Source organism: Hippocampus bargibanti, linkage group LG10 (genome assembly GCF_051943395.1).
Source record: "Hippocampus bargibanti isolate YZ-2025 linkage group LG10, ASM5194339v1, whole genome shotgun sequence".
NCBI lineage: Eukaryota > Metazoa > Chordata > Actinopteri > Syngnathiformes > Syngnathidae > Hippocampus > Hippocampus bargibanti.
The window spans coordinates 15,788,726-15,812,020 of record NC_142743.1 but is presented as its reverse complement, the minus strand read 5'-3'; the positions used below and the strand labels follow the sequence as shown (position 1 = coordinate 15,812,020).

General features: G+C 40.1%; 2 protein-coding genes across 5 annotated transcripts; one reads left to right on the top strand and one right to left on the bottom strand.

The window, feature by feature from the left end:
- Positions 1-494: 494 nt before the first annotated feature.
- On the bottom strand, positions 495-15,480 carry tmc6b (transmembrane channel-like 6b). The gene is made up of 21 exons (XM_089006149.1): positions 15,379-15,480; positions 12,374-12,535; positions 11,494-11,624; positions 10,201-10,356; positions 9,578-9,733; positions 8,578-8,686; positions 8,410-8,494; positions 7,681-7,938; positions 6,211-6,425; positions 5,946-6,090; positions 5,335-5,490; positions 4,567-4,745; positions 4,398-4,488; positions 4,204-4,301; positions 3,512-3,607; positions 3,341-3,416; positions 2,249-2,382; positions 1,959-2,135; positions 1,718-1,796; positions 1,246-1,332; positions 495-963 (listed from the first exon to the last, which is right to left on the bottom strand). Exons 2-21 carry the CDS (start codon positions 12,427-12,429, stop codon positions 949-951), a joined length of 2,499 nt encoding a protein of 832 aa, XP_088862275.1. The 5' UTR covers positions 12,430-12,535; positions 15,379-15,480; the 3' UTR covers positions 495-948.
- Positions 15,481-17,380: 1,900 nt separating this feature from the next.
- On the top strand, positions 17,381-23,257 carry LOC148892648 (Fc receptor-like protein 5). Of its 4 annotated transcripts, none has more exons than XR_016116259.1 (10): positions 17,381-17,454; positions 18,745-19,023; positions 19,119-19,415; positions 20,298-20,570; positions 20,656-20,988; positions 21,971-22,024; positions 22,112-22,210; positions 22,319-22,343; positions 22,419-22,574; positions 22,680-23,257. XR_016116259.1 is itself a non-coding variant. In XM_089006424.1 (10 exons), the coding sequence occupies exons 1-10, from the start codon at positions 17,415-17,417 to the stop codon at positions 22,698-22,700; spliced, it is 1,518 nt and encodes a 505-aa protein (XP_088862550.1). In that variant the 5' UTR covers positions 17,381-17,414; the 3' UTR covers positions 22,701-23,257. The 4 variants fall into 4 exon arrangements, 2 of the variants coding, with proteins under 2 accessions (XP_088862550.1, XP_088862551.1); XR_016116260.1 differs by having other exon boundaries at positions 22,468-22,574; positions 22,680-23,256; XM_089006424.1 differs by having other exon boundaries at positions 22,419-22,515.
- The last annotated feature ends 38 nt before the right edge of the window (positions 23,258-23,295 follow it).

Genomic DNA, 23,295 nt, shown 5'->3' with positions numbered 1-23,295 from the left:
GAAAGGATCTGATATATTAATATTTTGTTTTGCACTTTTTTTCGGGTTTTGCTTCTTTTCCTTTTGGCTTTTCCCTTCAGGGGTCGCCACAGCGAATCGGTGTCCTCCATCTAACGTTTTTTTTGTTTCGGTTTTTGCTTATTCTTTCGAATTCAATCATTTGTGCGTCTTGTTTCCACTGCGTCCAGTGCTCCAAACACACGATACTCTTCTTCTTTTCCTTTCGGCTTTTGAGGTACAAACCATATGCTTGTGCTGTCTATTCACATGGTTCTTACCGTATCTACAGAATATAGTTTTTTCATGCAAGCTATTACAAATATTAGCTGGAGACTATGTTGTTGCATGTGCTTTCTAATTATGTTCCCAATTCTACGCTCAGAATTTTCAGTGTGGCTTTATGTTCTCTCGAAACTGCATGGCAATGGTCCATGTTTGTTTGGCCCCTCTTTTCCCTATGATTGATTACAAGTACAGTACACGCCACGACAATGTGTATAAAATATAATTTAATTTTGAGGTGTACAACTAAAGAATTATAACTCTAAAAACATACAAATGACAAAAGACAATCCAATTGGCTGCAGCACACACATGTAAAAATTATACCATTGCGTAAAAAAGAGCACTGTATTTTTCACACAAGAGTTAAAATAATAATAACAGTTCACAGTACATATGAAAGTGCACCTACCATTGTTTTCAACTGATTAATAAATCCTGATCACTTATACAGTCCATTGCTTTGACTTACTAGCACGTAACTACAGATATTTAACCTATGCCGAAACCTTTGTTTCAATGTCTTTCTTGTCAGAGAACCTTTCCTCATCAAATAAGCCGTTGTTCCGTTGAACGAATGCTTTACACATTTGAATTTTGGTCGGATCCCTCTACCGTTGCCAAGTGATATTTCCAGTTAAAAGGCCTTCAGGTTTGAAGGAAGTCTCAGCAGGCGGAATCCTAGAAGAAAAAAAATAAGAAATGAGAAGGGCATGCGTCCCTCTGCAATGTACTATCAATCTGTCAATGTAATCTCTCAGTGAAATGTTTTCATGCTGTGGCCCAATTCAGTTATGGGAACGAGACGAGCATGTTATCATCTCCTATTGGAAAACGGCCTCTTTCAAATGTGGACATTCATCAGATTAATTGGATATCCACCAATATGTTTGAAATATGCAAATGAATGGATAAAAAAAATATATAGGCACTATATTAAAACTGAGCTCCAGATTTCTGCACCTGGCTCGTGAGCCTCCGGGTGGAAGTTCGTCTCTGCTCATGGATGGACTGCAGGCGAGTGATGAGAAATTTCTTGTCTTCACCTTCCTGAGCAAGGGCGAGATACACAGAAGGATGTACAGAAGAATAGTCCTATCGAACATTTCGGCAGGTATTACATGCAAAAAAAAAAAAAAAACGCTTTACAATTTTTGAACATATGTAGAGAGTATAAACTAGTATTGTTGTTTAAACTAGTATTGTGTAGTGGTGTTATTTTATGTATATATATATAGCCTATTTGTGTATTCACAAAATATGGTTTTTAATATTTAATAGATAACACGGGTAGGACAAGGTACATTTTTCTACTTTTTTATACTCCCTTTGAGCATATAAACTGTATACAGTATGCGTAAAAAACAACAGCCAAAATATGGCTTGATTTTTTTTTACTCTATATTGTTCATATGTTCACCAAAAGTTAACATACATTCTCGATCTGCTCTTGTAGTAGGCCAATGATCTTCCTTTGACCATCCACCACTTGACTGTGGAAATAGATGACGATCCTATTGGGAAGAAACATATTGTGTCTCCAATTAAGAATAGCATTGCAGAATACACAAATCATTTGATGGGCCATCTATTGGAAATACAGTTCTGTTGTGTTTGACGATCACAGTGACATCTGTATATACAGTGATACGATATTTTCAGTGTTGAGTACGAACAGGAAGATGCCTGCTCCCACAAACAGGAAGAACGGCTTCTCCACCAAATAGGAGTGAGTCCTGGCCAGCATTGACAAATTGGGGTTTTCCTTTTCTAGTTCCTCCACCCAACGCTTTCCAGTCTGAAACATTGTTTTGAGATCACGAAAGGGACCACATGACACAGAGGGTGCGATACTGGAGAGAAAGACAATGCATAAAATGTGAATGAGACAAGCGGTAAAGGTATTTTGGTCAGAGCTGATCTCTGTTTGGACAGAGTGATGAACAAAGGCATTGTGTGAGTTTACCTCCACATAGTGTAGGTGACACACACAGAGGCCCCAAGGAAGGAGGGGAAGCAGAGTAGAGTGATGAAGATGGTGGTCATCTGGCTGACTCTGTATGGCCTACTGGGGGCTTGACAGTTCATCATCACACTGCTCTGGGGGGTATATATATGTATATTTATACACACACTTAGTGTACATGCAAATATCACATGTAGTACAATATACAGTAAGTCTGTGTAAGCTCTCAGTCGTACAGGAGTGGTCCATCGATGAGAAGGTTTCTTCAGCCGTCATCTGTACAAAAGTGAAGGTTTCGGACGTTTCGCCTCCTATCCAAGAGGCTTCGTCAGCGAACCAGTCAGTCAGACTTTAGTCGAAACGTCCGAAACCTTCACTTTTGTACAGATGACGGCTGAAGAAACCTTCTCATCGATGAATATACAGTAAGACGACATTCATGAAAGAAATTATGAGACCACACTTGGTTCTTCAGTTTTTTGCTAATTTTTAAATCCTGTTCCAAACAAAAAGTATGATTGTTTGGACAAATATAATGACAGAAAAATAGCTTCTGAGAGTTTTATTTAAGATCTGATTTCTGGTCATCTTCCATAGTTTTCCTGAACATAACCAAAATCATGTCAGTTCTTCTTAGTGATGCGATTGCTGCCTAAAACCACACTTTTAAGACACTCCATGTTTTCTATCTGTTCGTCACGCGATATACCTGTACTGGTTCTTGGCATTGAAACAAACAAGAAATCAATGAAAACAAGGTGGTCTAGTACTTTTTCTTCCATGACTGTATGTCCAAAGAGCAATAGGTAATACAATACAATAATGTATATCGCGCTTTCACAACAGCTGCAACAAAGCGCTTCACATAATATTCGAGATAAATCAAAATAATAAACACAACAGTAACATAAAAACATGGACAGCTGTGTAATCTTAACAAATTCCCCATATACTCTGATGTTTAAGTTTAAGGAAAAAATATAGCAACAATGTCAATCAGGTCCCTCCATTTGTGGACAAGCTGTATTGTTTCACTTGAAGTACGTACAGTATATGCATCTTTTTACATGGTTTCTATTGAGGAGAGCATACCTTTTTAATGTAAAAAAGCAGCAGAAGTTTTAGTATCTGGACCGCAGGCAGCAGAGGAGTGAAAACAATGCCGAGCCTGAACAACACATTCCATATAGTAAACAGGCAGACAGAAAACAGCAAGGTTGACATAGTTAGCAGGCATCACGGGCAAAGGAGCTCATACTGTACCAGGCCAGTGTTTGCCCATAGATGAGATCGAGGACATTCTTGGCAATATCAAACACTGGTTTCCTGTTTTTCTTGAGCACCTTCTCTGAAAACAACCTGCAGAGGAAAATTGCGGAAGTGACAGGAGAAAGGGAACATGTTATAAATATATCCATTTGGTGATTTTCATGATTAATTTGAATTATTCTTGATCTTAGGTAGAGTGATAATCCACAAGCTGATATACAACTAAAATATTTTTAATACATTTGCCTCACTGAGCATCTCATTCAGACAGACCAAAAAATATACATGCACCACTAGGACCACTCACTTTGGTTCCTTTAAATTGGTTGGTACAGACTTTCAAACATTCACCATAAATAGTCAAGAGGGTTCGGAAGGCCATTCCAGAAACTTCATGTTGGCCTATTTTTTTTCCACTAGTCATTCACTGATTTTATGGCATCGATGAAGGTAAGTGAACTTCTGATGACATTTCTAATGACAGTTTTTAAGATTTGTCTAGAATGGCACCCAGCAAAGCGAAGACACATGCCAAAGCCAAACTAATCCAAAACTAGTATGTCTGTATAACACACAAGTTTGTAACAAGGGAGCACACAATAATGAAAACATGTTCCGTTGCCACATATTTTTGCTCTAATCAACCAATAACCAGTGACCAAAAAACCTAAGTAAGAATGACCAACCTCCAAAGAAATTCTCCAAACAAGGTGTCGAGCAGAGTAAAGAGGAAATCCATAAACAGGAAGCGATAAAGTTCTTGACCAACAAAACTCTCCCAGCACTGTCGATCAAAAATGCATCATACATCACAGAAAACAAACCATGGCAATTGACATACTCTCAAATTATTCCTTGTTATCATGATGAGCAACGATACCTTGAGGCCGATACTGTTTGGATCAGCAGCCACTCTACCGAGCCAATGGTAGCAAAGTACTCCAAGCACACTCACTTTTAACATCAGGTTTCTAGAAAACATAATGGTGGTTACTACATCACACAGTCTGACAGTATTTGAGCACGTCTAATTTCTCTGGAGGCTGTACCTGCCAATGGCAACGTATGTGCGAACAGAAGGTGACTCATAGTCCTCCATCCAGGAAGCCAAGTTGAACATAATGGGCAGCAGCAAGTTTATACAGGACACGACCACAGGGAGAGCCAGGAGGCTGGCCTCATTCAGCAAGGGGTCCATGGTCACACTGCGAGAACTTTGCTGAAGGTTCTAGGGATTGGCAAGGAGTGCAGGACAGTACTTATTGACATTACATCACCAGCATGACATGAAGTGCACAACAATAGATTTAAATCCAACGAAAGCACAACAGCGGCATAGCTGGGCTGCATTCCACATGTGTCAAATGGACCCGACATTGCACAAAAAATAAAGCAGAGCAAAAAGGCAAAAAAAAGTGAGCAACAGGTGAGCCAGGAATTAACTGTGACAGTGATTAGAATTGCAATAGTGGCATTGCACTCTTTCCCCAGCTCCTATACAAACAGGAACATCTAAAATAAAAAATAAATGGCATGCGATAAAACTTGCTCCAATATACAACACAAGGAGTCATTAAACGACCAGGCATAGAAATCGTAGAATAACTTCAGTAGACATTGGTTTACATCGAAGTACGGCTGCATGAAAACAAAAAAAAACAAAAAAAAAGTATATATATATATACACACACACACACACACACACACACACACACACACACACACACACACACACACACACACACACACACACACACACACACACACACACACACACACACGGTCAATGGAACAAAAATGTTAGCACTGTGCTATACCTGGTGCATGTATTCAGAGAAGTAGTAGATGGAGAGCACACAGGCGACGGTGCTTGCTACACATATAGCCCATGCCAGACAGTGGACCGCCATTCGCCACAGCTTCTGGTACAGTGTTTTTTGGGAGTCTTTATGATTCACTTCTGCCAGCAGCTCCTGCAAGTTGGGTATTAAGAGATGGCCTGAGAAAATGATTTGCGTCACATTTCTCTCCGTTCTACGGTTTCTCTATGCCTATTTCCAACAAGTAGTCAAAGTTCATCTCTGTATTTCGATTATCAGCCGCAAAGGGTACCCAATTGACACATCTGCACTATAATCCTGAAGTTTTATGTCACCATAAAAGCTTGACAAAGAGCCTTGAAAAAGTAAATGGAGACAATTGCCGTCTGTTGGTTAGAGAGTAGCTAGGAGCATTCATGAAAAATAAAGAACATAACATTTTCCTTGAGCAAAAAAACATTATCTAGCACCACATCCAGAAGAAAGAACAAGAATTGTTCTAGCTATTGGTTGAATCAATTGGCTTGGTGCAGTGGGTAAGCTGAACTCAACTGTAATTCAGGGTGGAAACACGGTTAAATTAAATGCAACTTTTTTTTTTCTTGTACCTTGATCTGTGTGCAGATATTCCCCGACATGAGTTTAATGGAAGATTTCTTGATGACCTTAAAGTCCCAGGAGCAGAAGGTTTTCATGGCCAAGATGCTATGTGATTTGTCAATTCGGAAGCTTCGACCAAATGACTTTGACATGCTGGTGGGAGGTAACGTGAAAGTATGCATCAGAAAAGGTAGATGTATGTCATTTGGGTAAGAGATAAGTGTTCTCATAATATGAGTTTAAAGTGCACATTTTCTGACAGAGAACGCATACCTGTAAACAAGGATGATACACGTGACAAAGAAAGCCATGCCGATAGTAAAAAAATAGGCCAGTGGCATCTTGTAAGGTAGGGTCTTCAACGTGCAAGCCGAACTGGTTCCAACGGACACAGATGTGTGCTGCCCTCCACTTTCATTTCTGCAGTTCCTACGCAGTGTGTAGTTACAGTAGTACCCATAGTACATCACTGTGTCCGAAAAATATCCCTGAAACATGAAAAGATGGACCCTTGCTTGCTTTCTGATAAGATTACAGTCAAATTGAATTTGTCTGGTTAAAAACAAAGCATGAATGTTATCTAGACTTGATCCTAACAAGATGCTGTAATGACGCTAGGTGACAAAATATGACAAGAATGGAACAATAACATGTACAGTAATCCCTTGTTTTTCGCGGTTAATGGGGACCAGGACTACCCACGAAAGATGAAAGCATAGAGGCGGGTGCTAGGTGGGCTGAGAAGACGCACAGCCAATCCACATGGCTGTAAACCATGGGATATCGTGCTGTCATTGGGTGACGTCAGCGCTGGGAACCAATCACGCGACAGCCATGTACAGACGGTCCCCAACTTACGAACATTCGAGTTACAAATAACGGTACATACAAACATTTTTGCAGGTACAGTTTGTCGAAAAATGCTCGGACAGTATTGCACACCTTTTTCCGGCCAAGCTCGCTTGCAATTGGCTGCGTACTGTGCTTCACGCACACGCACGCACACAGACACATAAGAGGTTTTAAGTTTATGCGACGGACACCAAGGCTGACCAATCAGACAATCAATCAGATGAAATATTGCCAAAGAGTTCAGGCCCCGATCCGCCGAGCTCGCTTACGATTGGCTGTGTCGAATATGTGGGACGGGAGGAAATTCCTCTTCCCAGTTGACGCTCCAGGAGGACGTGATGCATAACAATAAGTAATGGCTGATGGCACGTAATTCAGTAATTACGTGCCAGCAGCTTCAGTAATGGCTTACTGAAGACCCAAGTATATATGTCGTCATAAAACAGTAGGTGTGAATTTATTTTACAACTGTTAGTGCGTCTGTGTTTGATACTTGCCCGTTCAGTGTTTGACTTATACATTCCATACAAAATATAGCACTGAAGCAAGTTAGGAATAAATGCACCTTACGGACGACCGCTCGGAACGTATCTCGTTCGTAAGATGGGGAGCATTTATACAAAACCTCTGAGTCATTCGACATTTTTTTATTCTGAATGTCTTTTTTCCCTGAAAAAAATCAGCAATGCACTGAAATCGCAATGAGTGAACCGCAAAGTAGCAGGGATCACTGTATACAGTATAATGCTCCCTTGCATAGCTAAATGAACAAAAAGGCATTATGGATAGTAAACATTTTGACAATCATTTTGGGAACCAATGTGTCATTGGCATTCTAAGAAGACCTAGTGGCATTTGTTACATATGGAATATCATGAAAACACAGCTTACTGCTCCAGTAAAAAGCTCCAGGCCGGTGAAAGACTTTCTGCCCTCAGACAGAGCTGGAGGGTGCACTGCCTGAGGAAGCACTACGAACAAACCGGTCAGCAGAAAGAGCAAGAGGTTGAAGAAAAGTAGAGTCTTCAGAAATAGGAAGTATGACAGGACGCCACTTCCAAAACGGCCGCTCACTCGCTTGAGTGCAACTTGCCACAGCTGGAGGGAGTGCACGAACGACAGCCAACTGTACCAACTCTGTCTTACAGCCTGGGGGTAAAAAGCGAAAGACAACAATCAATGTTATCAATTAAACTGACCACATGATTGTTCATGATAGTTCATCATGTCCAGATATATAATCCGTCTTTAACACTGTCAGTAAATGCTTGAGCAATTAAAATGTTTTTAGAATGGACATTGAATTATATAGACTGATAGCAGGAAGTGCTTTCGTGCGCGTACCATGACAAAAGGGGAATTTTCTGATGGTTTCTTTTGTATTGATACCTTCTCTATCTTTAAATTGTCCTGTTACGATGATGGTGATGAGGATGTGATCATTGCCAAATGTGATTCATATATCAAACACATGAATATGGTTTACTGTGAAGATTTTAAAAAGATACAATCACAAAGGCTGATTCATTGTGGATATGAACAAGTTCCAGAAGTAAATGGCGCGAAAAAAGAGGTGGAGAATTGTTGGCAGACAAAGGACACTGGAGGTCAGTGACTCACAATGATGATGTAATATTTGAGTCTGCTGCAGCAGGGGATTTGATTGCCAGACAGAGTGCGTCTCTCCTTTTGCAAAGCTAATCTTCTGCAAACAAGTGCAGAGGCAATATTCAGTGGACGATCGAAGCTATCCAAAATAATATGTAATATGATGAAAGAATACAACACCTGAGTTCACTCTTTTCTACTACACTGAGAGGCATAGCCCGGAGCATCCTGACTCTGTCGCTTACGGAGAGGTTCTGCAAGTTATTCACCAGATGGTCCCTTTTATTTACTAGAACACAAAGAGTTTGTGTTTAAAAAAAACAGTGTGTGTGTGTGAGGGGGGGTAAACATACATGAGTCAACAGGCAATAGCCGTAAAATAGGTAGAGAACACACTCACAATCAAATGGTAACCAACCAGAGATATATTTTAAAATCTTCGTTTGCAATGATGATTCCACCTTATAAGAGGTAATTTCTTCTGGTATGCCCAACCAGTGCAAATGTACAGAGCCACACTGAGTAAAAGCTTTCAATATACGTATTATGGTGCAGTGCCGTTTTAATGTAAACTGTAACAAGTATGCTCATAAGGTTTTATTAAAACATATCCAACAGTCATTTTCAACACATTAATACTTTTTTATGTGCTTGCCATATTTAACAATAATAATAATAATAATAATAATAATAATAATAATCTTTTCATTTCGGCTTTTCCCTTCAAGGGGTCGCCACAGCAAATCAGTGTCCTCCATCTTTAGAGGTTTGATCCGCATGTTTGTTTTGGCCAAGCTTTTACGTTCTCCGGGTACTCCGGTTTCATCCCACATTCCAAAAACATGAATGGCAGGCTGATTGAACACTCCAATTCCTTTCATCACTTTGCTGCTGTGAAATGTAAATTTCTCCACTGTGAGACTAATAAAGGCAAATCCAATCCAATCCAATCCAAATTGTCCCTAGGTGTGAGTGTGGATGGTTGTTTTTCTCTGTGTGCCCTGCGATTGGCTGGCAACCAAAAAAGGGTGCCCCCTGCCCAGACGGCTGGTATAGGCTCAAGCACCCCCCGCGACCCTAATAAGGAATAAGCGGTATTTTCTAATAATAATAATTGTAAGTGCCCTTCAAAACTCTCAAAGACACTTTATAGTCTCAGGCAGTAGTTCATTATTCTCACCCTCTGTGTCTCCACTGTCTGTCTCAATGCCGTAACCTCGTATGGTTGGTCTAGCCGAGCGTGAGAAGTCTTGGATTGAGGGCCTGCTCTGCTTGTGCCTTCGAAGCCGCATGGTCCTGTTATAATACTGAGAAATGATGGCTCCCCTGCTGCGTCCTGAAAGAGCAAAAGAAACATTATGGTGCACAGTTATCACTATGGTATTTAAAATTCAATCTCCTACATGCCCCACAAACTCTGGAAAAAATGACTTCAGCATTCATGTAGCAGAGATGAAAGTGGACTTTCCTCAAAATACAAATGCAAGTACCTGGCCAATCACACACGCACATGCGCACACACATACACATGCGCACACACGCACGCGCGCTCGCACACACACACGCATACACACACACACACACACACACACACACACGGATGGATGGATGGATGAAAATTGTGGCACTTTTTGCATGCGTAAACATTGAGTAAATAAGAATCATAGTGTTCCATGACTGATAAATAAATATTCAATAGTGTTGTGTGAAAGGGATCATCTGCCAAGATGTCAACATGCACTGACGTGGATGGCCAAAATGTGAAAAAGAGGTCTATTTCTCGACAGCCTTGAAAAGACCAACCGATGGTGCGGCTGGGCATGGAGGACAAGATCTTCAAGGTGTCTGAAGACCAACGTTCACCAGTGAAAGGGTCAGGTTCTCTTTCATCATGCGGCATTACCAACCGTCTCCGGTCACGGCGTTTTGATCCAGGGCTGGACAGCTGGGCCACATGGTCTAAGGAATGCAAACAAAAATAAAAAGCCCAAGCCAATGTTGTGCGTATTGAGAAGACCGCAGACACAATCCAAGGTCGGACTGTAAATAAAATAACATTCCGTTGACTCACATCTTTTGGAGGGCATTAAAAGCCTTATCGACGCACTTATTTTAAAAAGATAATTAAAAAATGAACACCCACTAGTCACAACATGCTGAGTGCAACAATGAGAGCCAATACAAGAATTATATCCATAATTCTGTCTTGACTAAAGACAGTATTGTTCGTTTGTGATTCACACTACAAATTACTAAATAATTTGTCGTTCCAATTTGCGCAAGTGCACTGTACAAACACATCACTATCATATCGACGGTTGTTCCTCACAATTGGACTGCCATGTAACTTTAAACTTGTGTTGAACAAAACTTTCAACATAGTTCTCATGATGAAAAAATGCAATTGTACATGGGTGCAAGTGACAACCACAACAATTAACATCGATCCATTATCTCACAGGTGTCAAAGTAAAGGCCCGCGGGCCAAATCCGGCCCGTCACATCATTTTTTTCGGCCAACGAAAGCAAATCAAACTTGTGAAATTCTATGATGTTTGCTAAAATCCTAACCAAAATGTCATATTTTTGGATATAAACCACAATAAGAGTCATTATTCTTGACTTCAGATTTGAAAACTAGTTATTCATTCATTTGTTGCACGCTCTATATGTAATATGTGGAGGGGATTAAACATTCTAATGGCTTCCGCAAATTCATAACAGCCCTCGAGAGGAAACCATAACTAAAATGTGGCCCGCAGCAAAGAATGACTGACACCCCTGCATTATCTGATCTGCTTATCCGCTTCAGTGTGGAGCCTATCCGACCTGTATTAGGGCAGTGGGGGGAAGAAACCCTGAACTGGATACCAGGCAATCCCAGGGAACACGTAGGCGATCAGTCATTCGCACTCACACCGAGGGAAAATTTAGAGTATTCGAACCTGCCACGCATGTTTTTAGAATGTAGAAGGAAATTTGACTATGAAAATTATATGATACTACCTAATTAAGTTGCACTGAACAAACTCTCCGTGTTGAAAGATTTTGGACAAGTTGTAGATGAAAAGGAGTTGTGGTGCTTACTATCCGTACCTCTGCTCTCCTCATCCAGTTCTTTCTGTAGTTGTTGCAGTTCAAAGGCTTCGCCCAGGCCTCCGTTGTGAATCTGCTCTGCTATTAGCTGATGAAATGAATCATGAACACCTTCCTCATCTGCTGGGCTCCTGACACCAGCACGTACAGAGAAAAGCACATTCAGAAAGACAGTAAACAGCACTCTTAGCACAAAGATACAAGATGTCCCATTTCAGTACAAAAACTACACTTAGAGAAGTTGATGACTTAGAAAACATCATGTCCCAGTAGAACAAACTGGGACAAGCTGTGTTATCTTGAAGTATAGTGAGTTTAAATTGACACTGCAGCTTGCATGAAACAAAAACCACAGAAGCAGTCCACAACTGTGCTTTGTGGCTAGGACACAATCACAGAGATATATGAAAATTCTGTGTGCGCCGAGAGACAACAACAATGGTATCCAACCCCTCCCACCCAGTGGATTTTGGTCATTTTATTTTCCTTCCCCTCTTTACATGTGATTTATCTTTCTTTCATTTCAAAGCAGAAAAGTGTCAGGGTGAAGTGAAACTGTCAAATCCTGCCTAGATAGTCTTGCGACAGTAATTAGTCTGGAGAATCTGCGCTCATGAGACATAAGGTTGCAAGAGAGGGGAAACTCGTGAACAAATTTAAGGCTCTTGCACCAAGTAGGGTGTGTTCAGACAAGCAAATAAAGACGACCCTTGTACAAACACAATATCCGAGAGCAAAAAAAAAAACACAATCCTCAATCTGTTCCTCAATCTCCACCCACTGACATTGTTGAGCAAAGGCAGGTGAGCTTGAAACAATTCAAACAGAAAAGTACAAGACGATACTGTATGAGCATAAAAAGAAACATTGCCACACTCACTCCAGTCCAGCTTCCATGAGGGGGTGGCCCAGGTCACAGTCAACATTCCGAGCCATTCTTTTCTACCGCTGACTGGGTATGTGTTGATTCCTTGCTGCGAGGTTTACAGCCTACCCAGCTCATATATGCACCCCACCTCCACCATGGCACTGACTCCAATACCTGTGGAAAAGGGAGGAGACATCAATGAGGAGGCAGGACTCCAAGGACATGACGAGAACATGACAGAAAAAGGAAGGAACGCCATCATACAACTTTGGAATGTGGACATGCGAGTCGAGACTTGCAATCATTCGGTTCCATGTCGCAATGAGAGCTCAAAATCTATTTATCTTATTATCACTGAGATTTTGCCCAAGTATGGTTCCTCTTTAATGGAAAATATAGGATTACAGGCGCATAGTTAAGTTATAAAACCTCTGATTCTGACTCTTACAAAAATGTGCGCATCTATTGTTTTAGGTCTTCAACATCAATACATACTGGTCTTTCCGTGAGAGGTTAGTCCACTGCGGCTCAGTCAATAAAGCTTCTTTGTCGCATTGCATGTGATGAGGACTGAGTCAGATGCCACCCCCTGGCTTGTAACATGAATATTCAAGAATGAAATCAGAAAGATGCATTGTCAAAATTGTGTGTGCGCGTTTGTGCATGCGGGAGTGCGTATACATGAGCTCATGACGGAAATTAATTCACAATATCAGGGGATTAAAGAGCATTATTGTCAATCTAATAAATTACCCATTACGTACATTCAATTGTTAATCAACGTGTTTTCATCATATGTGAAACATTTCCATAAGGAAGGTGGACAAACTAAATAAAAAGAAAAAGTATGTGTGTGTGTGTGTGTGTGTGTGTGTGTGTGTGTGTGTGTGTGTGTGTGTGTGTGTGTGTGTGTGTGTGTGTGTGTGTGTGTGTGTGTGTGTGTGTGTGTGTGTGTGCGTGCGTGCGTGCGTGCGTGCGTGTGTGTGTGTGCGCTCGTGTACAGTATATGTATATACATTATTCAAACGTTAATCTGGCCAATTTTCACATTTTCACAACATTTTCCATTTATGGGAATTATATTTGGGTACTTTGTTCCAGCTCCATTATAAAACCTATGAATGCAAGTTTTTGTCCAGCGGTATTTTGGGATTCTTGTAAAAAACTAAGCTGGATGTCTTGGGTGCGTTTCTACGAAAAAAGTACAGAATAATACGACAGAGGAGAACCTTTTATAAAAAAATATTCAAGTCTGTTCCCAAGTGACTTGGGTGTTTCCAATATCTTATTAAATGGAATAGTTTGCCCTCATGACGAAAAGTCAGTGACAAATGGGTGAGACTGGAAGTTTTTGCTCATTACTTCTATTTTGGGATTAAGGGTGTCAATATATATACAGTAAAGTCTTGTTATATCGATATTCTCGGGAGTCTGAAAAAATATCGATATGACCGGACTATCGATATATCCGATCCTGCGGCATGTAAATTTTCTCCTTGCGTTCATAGAAATAGTATCGTAATAAGCAGTACTATCGATATAACCGATATCGATATAACGAGACTTTACTGTACTTTGAAGACCAAGAACAGACATGACTTGAGGCTTCACAAACATGCATTACACACCCTTGCATTCGGACTCGCAAACACCTGCCAGAACCAAGAAACACAACAATGTCAACCCCACTCATTGGTGGATGAAGTCATACAATGAGCTGGGCATGGATATCATTGCACCTTCTCTTTGGCATTGTGTCTATATTTCAGGTATACTTTTTGTTAGCGTATTTTTCACCATCACAATAGCTTGCTATCTCAGTATTTTCTGGAGGGTTATATGTACGTATTTCAAAACTAGGGCATATTGAATTATGAGCATCATCATCATCATGTGCCATTTCATTGTCATCAATATCTGCAGAATTGAAGGCAATTCAGCGAGAACTAAAGACCTCATTCCTTTTGAAAGATTGATTTCTTTTATGACAGTTACTTCCCTAATAAAGGTGTCCGGGATATAACCGTTTGACCCTGTATTCTATTGTATTTGACAGACTTAATGCTGTTTTCTCAACTGGTGGGAAAAAAAGCAAAATGACAACGTGTGCATTTTGTTCTCATGCACAACAGCAAAGAAAGATTAGTGCGGGTGACGTCGCCACTTGGGGGAGGAGGCTGCGCCACTGACAAAACAAATAGTCTGGACAACTCAATTTGACAATGAGCATTGATAGCCACATTGTTCAACGTGGCCTTGAATTACAACAGGAAAAGGGAGCTGTGCCGCATATTTCATGGTACAGAAATTATTCCCTTGCTGAATTAGATGTCAGATTCCCAGAAGGCCATATAAAAAGCGGAGATGACTATGTAGAAAGAGCAACAACAAAACTCATCACCATAACTGAACTTGATTGTCGGTTTATTTTGCCAAAGAAACGCATGTGTTTATATTCAGAATGAAGATGAGGGTGTACATGAGGAAGATCGAAAAGGGGAGTTTGCAACAAATTCAGTCCATATGGCAAGTGCCCGCAAACTTCAAGACCATAGGGGGGCAAATTATTGAGTAAATCCTGGCTTTAGCGGCACTGAAAATCCCCGTCGGGGTTTTAAGCACAATGCAACAATCCAAGAACATGAGAAATCTCAAATGCAGTATCCAAGGAACTTTAAAATAACAAACCACCGTGCCATTGTTCAACAGTAGACACAAACGCATTCACCTGGCTCGGTGTTGTTTAAAACGACTGCGTGTTTTTCTGCATACCTAAACTTATTTCTCTGGATGTTGAAACAAAACAAACTAACTAAAAGAATATATTTCCATTTACTGTGACAATAACATCAGCCGTGAATCTGGACGGTTGCTCGTTCGTTCGGTAGCTTCTCCGTCAAGTAATTACCGGTAGTTATCGTGAAAACTTTCGACATGAAGGCGTATCTAACTTTTATTAATCTTACTGATTGAGATAGACCATAAAATCAAATCCAAATTAGCCCGTGCCCACTCACCAGTTGTGAAACATTGCGAAGTCCTACATTTCAGTTTAAAGTTTACGAATGATAGTCGGAATTGAGAGCAACCCAGTTCAATCACCGATTCACACGGGAAAACCCATTGTGCTTAAATGAGTAAGCGTAGTACAAACATAAACGTGCAATGTTGTGTTGAGTTAAAAACGTCTTGTATCGTACTTACCACCCAACTCTAGATTTGCAGACACTTTGATTGATAAGCAAGTAACTATAGGTTTCACCCAAACGTTTTTCGTAATGGTTGCGCCTGGTTCGCATTAGTCGCACTACCGGTGTTTGAAAAGACAACATTTAAAACTATTCGCGCATAAATACAGCATATACTATGGAATGTATAGTGCCTGTCTGACTACTCTCTGAACAATATTCCGATTTAGCGGTTCTAGTAAATGTCGATTTTAACATACTGTATACTTGATCAAATGTATTTTAATGCTAACTGTATCATGAAGCAAGGGTCATCAACATGGTGCTCGTGGGCACCATGGAGCACCCAAATAACTAATACAGTATATCTAACCAAATAAATGGTCCACCCTGAACTGGCTGACAGCATTGTATTGTTGACAAATCATTCTTGCGTGTTATGTTTCTGCATCCTGTCACGTGATTTATTTCCTGTTTGGCAATTCGCGATAGGAACAAAAGAGAAAGAGTTTACATGTACCTTTTGATCAGATGACGTCTGCTAATGTGAGCTCTTCAAATGGGACTTTGCAAAACAAAGCTATTGCTAGATTGGTCAATGAAGACCTTTGAGCTTTTGTATATTGTCTTTTTTTTTTTTTTTGCTTCACATGAAAATACGTCCAGTGACTGCTTCTCTCTTTTTACAGAATCAGAATCAGAATACCTTTATTCGTCCCACAATGTGGACATTTGCAGTCCACAGCAGCAATTGAAAAGGGATGGAGTTGGGGTAGAGCTTTAAACTTGATTTGGAGTATTAATAGACATCAAGGCTCCGTTATTTATAAAGGAGACATATTAACCATATTCACACTGTTTTCTACTTGTACAGTTCAGTCATTAAACGTGTTTTGTGCATGCTTTCTACATACACTGTGTCCTTTTTCACGCTATGCACAGTGTATAGTTTTTTTTCCTTTCAGCATTTACGGATAAATACAGAGGGTTGTGTCAGGAAGGGCATCCGACGTAAAAGCTTGGCCAAAACAAACAGGCGAATCAAACCTCTGAAGATGGAGGACACTGATTTGCTGTCACGACCCCTTCAAGGGAAAAGCCGAAAGGAAAAGAAGATTTGCGCCTCCATTCAAACTTTGCATCATCTGGTGGCCTATCGCGAGTACTGCAGTCCCCGGTCGCGTCGCAATCCAAATGAATGGTAATATGGAGTGGTCATTGAATTCAATGGGGCGGACTTCCCTTGGCGGCATCCGGCGGTACTGCCCCTCTTCAAATGCTCCTTCCTCGTGGAATAAAAATTTTCATATAGTATTCTTATATCAGGAGTGTTTTTCCTCTATTACACCGGAAAACACGGAACTTCGTTTGCGCAATCCAAAAGAATTTGACTCTGAGGCTCATTCTTGCACTTAAACTGATCATTTTGATGTTTTCCTTCATTTGGTAGATTCTGTCAACAATGGCCTGTATGGAATTGGACAAGGTGTGGTTAATGTGGTGGGAGTGTGTGTGCAAAGTCTTCCAGACTGGCACAAACCATTTTCCACGACCTGACCTCTGAGTTCTTTGCACTGCCACTCATACTTGCTGAGATGTAAGTCACCCATTTCATCAGTAGGCTGAATAGTTCAATACCCTATGTACGCAATGCCAAACATTTTAAAATAATATAATCAATTAATTCATCAGTTTATGCTATTGGATCTGCTGATGGCCTTTGTTCACATTCAAAGAACTGATTATTAAAGCCATGCGTGAAGCCAAAGATCACGCCTGGGTTGTTATCTATTTCGAACATGCGTAGTTTATGGGTGCACATGAAAACAGAAAAAAATGTGCCGTGGTAAATTTGGAGCAGTGTTATGAGGACTCTACACGCACTTTTTTTGTTACCACTTCTGGGTGAGTGAAACAATTTCATTTTTAAAGAAAATTATATACATTCTGTTTCAAATAATTTCACTACATACTGGTCTAGATCATTGTTCTAAAAAAAGAAAGAACAAATAAATATCAAATAGTACAGTGGATTAAAAAATTTGTAGACTAAATAATAAATAATAATAATAATAATAATAATAATACATTTCATTTTTAAGCGCCTTTCAAAACTCTCAAGGACACTTTACAGTTACAGGATAAATAATTATATCAAACCCCAAATAATCAGTAGGTAGTCTATTAATCAAAGCAAAATTAATTTTACCAAACTACCGTATGTTTCAAATGACGATCTTCCACATTTCCCCTCAAATATACACATAGTATGTGGAAAAACTCTATCTTAAGGCAAACACACATTTTTACCAGTGTGAAATCTCCAAGCTTTGTATTCCTTTTGCAAATCATACAATAATTGTTTGGTTTTAGTCAGCAGAAAACGTGCTCAAAGGACAACAGACACCATTTTTTGGGTGCCTAACTGACATCAGAAAAATGTTGTATAGCATCTAAAATACCCAAAACACCCAGGCTGATATTTTAGTTAAACGCAAAACACAAATAAAAATGACTTAAAGTTGCCCAAAACTGCGACAAATGAGCTCGAAAATGCATCAGGGGGTTCCTAAATTAGGTTAGTTTGTCCGCTGGGAATTTGCGTAAACGTACATCTTCTTTATGCGTGTTTAAATGCAATTGGCTTCCACTCGATTCACCATCACGTTATTTATATAGTTTTCCTTCTAATTTCACGCTCAACACAGTAATTTCACACGAAACAAAGTATCAAAAAATGCACTCAAAATGTCTTATGAATCGCTTTCTCACTCAATTCACAATGTCAATTCAGGGGGTTACGTCACTTCCGGCATCGTCAACAACTCGAAAACAAGACTCCTTGAATTTTCAGCACACATTTGAAAAAGTAAAAATATAGCTATATGCGGTGGAATCTTTGTTAAATGCGGTCAGTAGAAGTCATTTGAAGTGATTTTACAAATTATGGATGGGTGATGGAAATTATGGTCTCTGTTGTCCTTTAATAAATCTTCATTTGCCTTTAATTAGGAAGAAAGCGCCCCTGCTGGCTGAAGTCAAATATTGCACTCATTTTAAGCTCATTTGGTTCAACAATCTATCATTCGATCAAGTTCTTAACAGCAAATGAATTAGGACAGCGTTATGCCCATCCCATTTTCCAAATGTTTTACATGCCTAACTAGTTGCAGTGCTTGTCATGGATTTCCGTAGGGGGATCAAGAGCTTCTCAGCCAGTGCTAAATGGTCCTGCCATGGCATACCTTGGTTCCCAAGTGGTTCTGCGTTGTAATGCGTCTGACTCCTCCCCGCCTGTCACATATGAACTGAGAAAGGACGGTCTGCTGATTGATGTGAGAGAACATCTCCAAGAAGTCTGGCCTGTATCATTCTTGCTGAAGGTAACGGTGAGGTCAGGAGGTCTGTACCATTGTGAGACAAAGACCGAAGGACGTGTGGGAATTAGCAACAGCATCAGATTCAATGTCGTTAGTGAGTATCAAGCAAAAAGATGTTCATACGTTGATGTCCACACTTCAGCTGATGCATTATTATTATGATAACCTACCACTAATGTTCACTTGCAGCACCAGCATCAAACACCAGGGTGAACTCTGACCCCTTTCCCGCAGTCCTGTATGAGGGGTCCAGAATAGTTTTGAGTTGTGACGCTGCAAAGGGCTCCCACCTTTCCTATAGCTGGTTTTTCAACAAGAAGCAAGTTACCTCTGCTTCCTCTCCTTGGGTGCACATCAGTGGGAATAAGCTTCAGATGGAAAAGGCGACACCAGAGCATAATGGGGCCTATTCATGTATGGCATGGTCCAGGGTGCAGGACGTCCAAATATTTTCCAGCAGCTCAGAAGTCAAGGTGATAGTCAAAGGTATAAATCAAATGTATTATTATTATTATTATTATTATTATTATTATTATTATTAGTATTATTATTATGATTATTATTATTATTATTATTATTGTTGTTGTTTTGTTGTTATTGTTCTTATTGTTGTTGTCATTGTTGTTATTGTTATTGTTATTGTTGTTGCTGTTGTTGTTGTTATTGTTGTTCTTTTTGTTGTTGTTGTTGTTGTTATAAAGGTATAGAATACTCATGAAATGACACTTTGGTCCAGAAGTAGGTCAAGTGACATTTATCATGATTTTGTCCATGATACATCAGCACAAGGGCAACAAAATGTGGTTGGTGTTTTTTTCCACTTTTTCCTCGCAGTGGTGGGGGTAAGACTTCCAATCTAATTGTGACCTGAGACATAACAATAGCCAAAGAAGAAAACTGCAGCTTCGCTTTTGCCAGATGTCATTAGAAGAGTATCATCGTGTGTTTTCATCACAATCGAAATGACAGAATAACATTTGTAGACTCAATCGTCAAAAGGGCGGGGGATATGAGATGTTGCTCATCCTAATTACAAGAGTACGGCGTGTGGATAAGAGCGGAAGAAGGCTTGCTTTGAAGAATTCCTTCTAGAATGAAGATGGATTGATAAATTAAAAAACATATCTAAATTTATGAAAGGAAAGAATTTTGTAAGAATTAACTTGATGATGATTGAGAAATCTTGGATCCATTCACCATGAGGGTTTTTTTTTTTTTTTTTTTTTTTTTTTTTTACAATTTTCACACTATTGTCCAGTCACTTTCCAAAGTAAAACAAAATGGCATTAATTGTTCCATTTTTGGTGGGCTGTTGTCTAACTCTACTTGTCATCTCTCATCCTCCTTCCTTCTTAATTCATTCGGTAGTCCGTCTCTCGAAACCAGAAATCTCCCTTTCCATCTTCAAAGAGGGAACCAGCTACCGTGGTAATGTGACCTGCTGGTCGTCCAGAGGAAGTGTTCCGGTCAACTTCTCTCTTTTGGTGGACGATGAGATGGTGGCGTCTGTGGTTGCTTCTGACTCCGTCAGTGCCTGGTTCAGTGTAGCCGTCGTCCCTGGGCTAGATATGGGCGTGGCTCGATGCTGGGTGAAAAATGAGGTGCAAGAGTTGATGAGTGAGCCACTGACACTGGAAGTGGGTATGAGCTGCTCATGTGTATGCACTATCCTTATTGCTTATTGTGTTTTATTTGATCAACAATTCATTATTTCCTGCTTGTCCAGTTCCGGTTGGAGGTGATGTAAACGTTGAAGTTGAATATCTCTATAGACTGGACTCCACACTGGCTGCGGCCTTACTGACATGCCATGTCAGTCGAGGGTCTTTCCCTTTTGTCTCTTGGCTTTTTAATAATGCCACGCTTCCTTCTGAAGTCCAAATGGATTTCAAGGGGCAGCAACTCCGACCTCGGTTTGCCCTGTTGGACTGGGGACGTACTCTTGCTCTAGCCAAACTGGAATCCGAAGACTCTGGCTTTTACCAATGCAAGGCCAGGGACAGATATGATGACTCCAGTCCTTGGGTGGAGAGTGGAGCCTTCCTTCTTCAAATCAAAGGTAAAATATGAAGACTACAATATACAGACTGATATAGTGCACTTAGATTCGATTGAATGGTGCATGGATAATATTATATCCCCCAAGTGATGGACTGTATTTCAAAAACACCAAATACAGGTAACATCTGAGTTACGACGGCACGATTTAAGACCACCTGTACTTACGACCACGAACGGCACTCTTTTTTTTTTTTTTTATTCAACGCCTGGCACTGCCACGCGCAAGCAGCCGGCAACGCGTACTACCATTTTGGCCAGCCATCATGTCACACACTCGCATAGAAATCTACTGCGTGACTACACTCAATACAGTAGTTATACAGTGCAGATACCGTCTCAGCAACATCTTCTGTTGTACTGTACACTGCTTTTTTCCTTCTGCGTCCATCTGACGCAGAAGGAAATCCGTGTGTATTTGGGTCAGTAGAACGCGTGTGGGCCGATACTAAAAGGTAAGTATAAAATTTATAAACTGTACAGTAAACAGTTTGCTATACATTACAGGTAGAGCTATACAGTAATAAAAATCGATAATATGAAATATAAAATGATAAAAACGACAGTAAAAGGTATAAAATTTATAAATGAACTGTACAGTAAACAGTTTGGTATATAATACACGTACAGGTATAGAGTAATAAAAAACGATAAGACGAAATATAAAATGAAAAAAAGACACTAAAAGTTATCAAATTTATAAATGAACTGTAAACAGTAATAGTAATTCAATAGAAAATGTTGCTTAAAAACAACAGATTGACATTGTATACTATCCTGTTGTATAAACCTTGGGTCGGCCATTTTGAATGGATTTCGACTTACGACCGTTTGACTTACGACCGTTTTGTCGGAACGGAACCCGGTCATAAGTCGGATATTACCTGTAAAGCCTTTCAGAGAATGTAACGCACATTATATTTTCATTTAAGTAAGATTTGTCCACTCTTGGATTGGCTCATGCATTTTCAATTCTCAACCAGATTGGATGCTTGACAACAGACATCAAGAAGCAGCGTCGCCTGAAACAGCACCAAGTAAACTCACTCCATATAAATGATTTCAATGCTGCTTGAGCCTGGAGACAAATTCTCTAACGGTTCTTTTTTTCCTATTAAACAAAGTGGTCACGGAGATCATTGCCATAATATTCTGCTGCTTTCTCCTCCTCACTTTGGCAGTCAGCAGCTACTGCGTGTACAAGATGATTGACAACAAAAAAGGTGAGCATGTATATGTGGGTCTGCGGGAGTTTGGTTCAGTGAGAGGGCATTTCCATGGCTGCAGAAATAAATGTGTCTATGTGTTCGTTTGTTTTTTGTCCATCTTAGGTCTTCACTCAAGTATGGCCACAAAGTAAGTGATTATACTTTACTGGATGTTTTTTTAAATGACAAACAAACGTGGTTGGTTAAGGATTCTTCCTTTCAGTGCCACTTCTGATGTGCTGCCTTTGTCTATTCCTATCTTCCATTTGGAGGGCAAACAGGCTGATTCATGCTCAACAGGCTGCAATATAAACACTCAGGTGACATAAGAAAGCAAAACTGTACTGCACTTGGAAAAATAAATAAAGTAACATTTAAGGTGTGTGCCTTCAGCAAGAAAAAGATGATATGCTCTGCTTTGAAAGTTAACTCTACATCAGCTACAAGCTAACAACATGACATGTTTTCCTTTTTGCCGTTCTAGATGATGGAGAGCCTTGTATGAGGGTGCAACTTTCAGCCGACTTGAGGATTTTTTTTCACTTTTGCATGTAATTTATTTTGATCGTCATTGTCGTTTTCTGCAGGTCAATTCCAACACAATTCTAATCGACAGAATTACAGTTTACATTTACTGTATAGATTTCTTGTGAGGACAATCAAGCAATCCAGACCGCTTTATCCTAACGAGTGTCAGCGGGGGTGCTGGAGCTTATTCCAGCCGTCTTTGGACACCAGGCGGGGGAAACCCTGAATTGGTTGCCAGCCAATCGCAGGGCACATAGAGACAAACAACCATTTACTCTCACACTCACACCTAGGGACAATTTCCAGTCTTCAATCAGCCTGTTTTTGGAATGTGGAAGGAAACCGGGGAGAACATGCAAACTCCACACAGGGAGGCCGAAGCGGGATTTGAACTCGCGACATCTGCACTGTGTAGTCGGTGTGCTCACCACTTGACTACCAGGTCGCCAAATAAAGCAATCCTTTAGTCAAATTGAAAAGACCAGCATTACTGTACACTGGGCGTTTTTGACAAATAAAGTGTGAATTTAAAAATGTAGGTGTTTTTTCAGTATGTTGTCAAATTTCCTTGA

Coding starts and splice junctions, on each gene's coding strand:
- tmc6b (XM_089006149.1), bottom strand. CDS start 12,429: ATGGCTCGGAATGTTGACTGTGACCTGGGCCACCCCCTCATGGAAGCT. Junction 9,734..10,200: donor CATGCCCAGCCGCACCATCG/GTTGGTCTTTTC, acceptor TTGCTCTTTCAG/GACGCAGCAGGGGAGCCATC. Junction 4,302..4,397: donor CAAACAGTATCGGCCTCAAG/GTATCGTTGCTC, acceptor TTTGATCGACAG/TGCTGGGAGAGTTTTGTTGG.
- LOC148892648 (XM_089006424.1), top strand. CDS start 17,415: ATGAGGACTCTACACGCACTTTTTTTGTTACCACTTCTGG. Junction 17,455..18,744: donor TTTTTTGTTACCACTTCTGG/GTGAGTGAAACA, acceptor GGATTTCCGTAG/GGGGATCAAGAGCTTCTCAG. Junction 22,211..22,318: donor GATGATTGACAACAAAAAAG/GTGAGCATGTAT, acceptor TGTCCATCTTAG/GTCTTCACTCAAGTATGGCC.